This window comes from Anneissia japonica, unplaced genomic scaffold, assembly GCF_011630105.1.
Source record: "Anneissia japonica isolate Jap-2015-1 unplaced genomic scaffold, ASM1163010v1 scaffold270_len118670_cov106, whole genome shotgun sequence".
Taxonomy (NCBI): domain Eukaryota; kingdom Metazoa; phylum Echinodermata; class Crinoidea; order Comatulida; family Comatulidae; genus Anneissia; species Anneissia japonica.
The window spans coordinates 71,723-76,043 of NW_022751752.1; the positions used below are offsets into that span (position 1 = coordinate 71,723).

The window sequence follows — 4,321 nt, forward strand, 5'->3', positions numbered from 1 at the left end:
ATTTTCATTAGTAGGAGGTTATTTGTCTATTATGGTTGCGTAATCCCCAATTCTGGGGGTCAAATACATCCATGCTCAAACCTCAAAACCAAACTATTTGCTTGCAAACTTCATGTTATGTTAACCAGCATCCTTGAGGTACAGAGTAGTAGCCCAAGACCATGGACTATTAATTAGGATAGCCTACCTGATGCACGGTATTTATAAAATTTGGCAGGCATCACGATCTCACCAAATTCGTTGGAGTGTTTCTATATTCGTTAGAGTGCTTGTACATTCATTGGAGTGTTTCTATATTCGTTGGAGTGTTTCTATATTCGTTAGTGCTTGTACATTCGTTGGAGTGTTTCTATATTCGTTAGTGCTTGTACATTCGTTGGAGTGTTTCTATNTCTATATTCGTTGGAGTGTTTCAATATTCATTGGAGTGCTTGTACATTCATTGGAGTGCCTGTGTATTCGTTGGTACTGTTTGTATAATCGTTGAAGTGTTCAAGGTTGCCCTTTTGGCGTTCCATAAGTTTGATCTTAAATTTTTTTCACTGGAAGTCCTGGCTTACAAAAGGCATGCTAACCTTCCTAGGCATAGGTTGGCAGATCAGACAAACTAGGCAAGCTCAACTAGCCTTCAATTAAATAAATTTAACAAACACTGTGTTTGGTTCAATGTCGTAATAATTAATTTTATGTACGAAAGTGCATTCTTCAGGCCTATCGATCCATGGAGGAAAGACTACTATTTATTCAACTACTCAATTGTTGGAATATAATAATTTATATTGCCATACCTGTCAAACTTGAGAAATTTCAAAGAGTATATTGGGTGACAGATAATGAGTGCCAAGGCAGAACAGAGGCTGGGAGCCAGTGGGTCACCAAGAGTTCCTGGCCAGGGTCACTTTGGCTTAAATGGCATATCTAATCGATATTAGTGAGTTTATAATGATCTCAGATACAATAGTTATTGAAACATGAAGGTAGAATGTTATGATTATGGATATTAGTTACAAATTGAAAAAGAAACCAAATTTACTCAAATTTTAGGATAAGCACAAGTTTTGTCTGTGTTTACGTAAGACCGTCAAATTTGATTAGAATGCGTAAGACTTACAGCAAATGGGTTGACAGGTCTGTATTGCATGTCTTTTATTTTCTATTTTCTCTATGTATAGGCCTAAGAATGAGATAAAATTAGCTGACCTTTTTAAAGAGAGGTAAAACCTTGAATTTTGAAGAACTTAAAAGGTCATTAAAAGACACCTCAGAAGTCGGAAAAGCTCATTTCCGGCAATCTAGGAATCAAACTTTTCATGGGGGAGGACCCCCCACCCTTTCTTTTTTGGGTTTTTGTAATAACAAAATATTTATGGTACCTGTTGGTGTTGTTATAATCAGACTTTAGATGATATAGTTGAAATGTGTATTATTACGTACATTATCTTAACTTACTACAATAAATGCATGCTTAGATAAGGTTTACCTGTGCCAAGAAGCTCAAATCTTAAACTGATGTGTCTATACCAGGTAATTGGATTGATACGGATGAATTGAGCGCAGACAACAGAGCTGAATATGTTTCTCACCTCGGTGTTTGCATCTGAGTTTGCACTAAAAATCTAAAAGTAGTGACATTATGATAAACACACATTTCCGCATTTCATGATACTCGTCGTAATGTCTTATATAAATTGATCATAACAACATACCTCAACTTGACCACTCGATCCCAATACTGGTAAGAAGACGCTACCATCGGTACTGTATTGTACTTTGTATGATGTGACCCATTGAGTACCATCACTGCGCCCCTGTGTTATTACTCCAATCACACCTTTTATAGCACCAAGATCAGCTTGAATCCACTGATCTGGGTCATTAGTTGCTGCTGCCCAGCATCCGAAACCTCCTTCATCTGATACTGTGTTGAGTCGTCCTCGATCAGCCCCAAGACTTTTGCTGCTCCTGAATTCACTGGATGCTGTCAGCTGGTCGGAATGGATAGTTCCATCTTCAATCCCAAGAGCTACACAACATAGATCTGTAGAGGAATGATTAATTTTAGTTAGGCCTTGTCGCACAAATCATGAAATGTATCGTCCTTATCAATCATTGCTATTCATCAAAAGGAGGAAATAGAGAACTCTTAGGGGACGATTGAGTTCCTTAAATTTTCAATTCTATTTTGGTAATAATAAAAAAGAGTTAGGAAGAAAACGGTTTAAGGCTCCCCAAAGTTGGAAATTCCTGTATGACCGTCTCAGATTTTGATGAAACTTCATAAAAATGATCCACTGTATGAAAAACCAACAAAAAAAAAATAGCCTCATAGGATATGCATACCTGCCAACATTTAAAAGAAGAAAAGAGGTAGGAAGTTATTGAAAAAATGGCGCGTAGCGCCATCCGAGTGCGAAGCCCGAGGCGGGGGTGGGTTTGGGAAGGGGTGTCCCCCTCCTAACAATAGGGGGTCCAGGGGGTGCAGCTATAACAGTTCAGTAAATTTAAGGGTTTAAATAATCGATTTTAGAGTTACAAAAAATGGAAAGGATGGAAATGTTCAGTTGGTCAAACTCATACATTTAAAAAAGTCAACACACTAAGTTTCAAAGTCTGTCCTGCAACTCACACACAAAGCATGAAACTGACCTTTCCTCGATTACTTAATACAAATGTGGTCTGCAGTCCATTGGTCTTTAAATTTGTTTATTCCACCTGGATTTTATTTTGCTCATTGTGAAAAACTATAAAAATAGGATCAGATGATAGATCGTGGACTCATGTGATCTAACACTACTCCTAGGCTATCCTAGGCGACTCAACACCATGCACGCCTCGAGTTACCATAGGCTACTGCACCAGGCGCCAAAAAATAATATTGCGGTGTCTAGTGTACAAAGACTTGAAAACACTAGTTGACACCTGGTGGTGCTGTTTGTTTACCTAAATATTATATTATGAGTGTGTGGCCGGAGGCTTAAGGGTAGCGCATCATTCTGACGGCGAAAAAGATTATTTTGATTGAGAACTTAGCATAAAATAATGTTGATTTCCAATTTTTAAAAATCGGTAGTAGTAATATCTCGGAAACAATATATCCTATAAGGCTAATTTTTTTTTGTTGGTTTAGCATATAGTGGATCATTTTTATGGAGTTTCATGAAAATCTGAGACAGTCATACAGAAATTTTTTTTAATCTGGTTGATTTGACATGGAATGACCCTACAATAGGGCAAAGGTCAGAATGTACCGTTTCCTATCATTATTTGAATATTTTTTTCATTAAGACGAATATAAACATGAATCTCCTGACCACTTTGCAATCAATTGTGAGTCTCTGTGACCAGTAGTTACCAAGATATGACATTACAAGGTCAAAGTTTCCAAAAACGCATTTCCTGCCATTTTTTGATAAAAAGTTGTATTACAATAAATAGGAACATGCATATTGTGAACAATTGGAGACCAAATCCAAGTCTCTCTGACCAGTGGTTATCGAGATACAAGCGTCCAAATCAACAGGCGGCCATTTTGAAAATCGCCCCCAAACAGGACTTTCCCCCCATATCTGGGAGTTATGTGGCTTGCCAAATCCATCGAGAAAAAAATTATCCTAAAATTAGTCACGGATCTCATGAAAATGACTCTACTAATAGCCCAGAGTAGCCAATCTGTGGTAATAATGACCTTGTACACTTTCTTTTCTTGATTGTGTTTCAGTTCAGTAAGCCTATGTTGGTTTCAGTATACCTCAATGGTTCCAGAATCCCTGAGGAACAGCGTTTTTTTTTGGTATGATACCATTTGGTTATGACATATCTGGATATATAAAGTAAATACTTTATATAAAAAGAAAACTAATTCTTTCATACAGTAGCGCACCCCACAAACTATCCCGGACTCTACAAACACACAAGGATAAACCACCAACACAGAGTCAACCAGGAGTTTATCGGATTCCGTGCAAATGTGGGGAGGTTGGTAAAACAGGATGAGATCTCCGTACCAGGCTCAAGGAACACCAAGGTCATGCCAGGAGAGGGGAACAACAAAAATCGTCTATAGTCATGCACTTCCAGTCAACAACACTGTGTACATTGGGACAAAGCCAAACTAGTAGCCACTGTACCATCGTATAACAATAATAACAATAAATCATTAACAGTAGGCATATTTAAAATTAAATAAAACACAAAAAATATAGTAGGTCTAGTTGATTTGCTTATGATAGTTGATTTTCCTCACCCGTTTTTAAGTCTAGTGGACAATATAGAGTACAAGTATTATATAGCCTCTATATAATATATATATATATATATATAT

General features: G+C 37.2%; 1 protein-coding gene across 1 annotated transcript in view; it reads right to left on the reverse strand.

The window, feature by feature from the left end:
* LOC117121804 overlaps positions 1-4,321 on the reverse strand; it is a gene marked incomplete at its 5' end in the record, with an annotated part of 108,795 nt that overhangs the window by 63,967 nt on the left and 40,507 nt on the right. The window contains 2 exons of the mRNA XM_033267115.1: positions 1,481-1,616; positions 1,707-2,038. Coding sequence (XP_033123006.1) covers positions 1,481-1,616; positions 1,707-2,038 — 468 coding nt within the window. The remainder of the gene's footprint in view (positions 1-1,480; positions 1,617-1,706; positions 2,039-4,321) is intronic.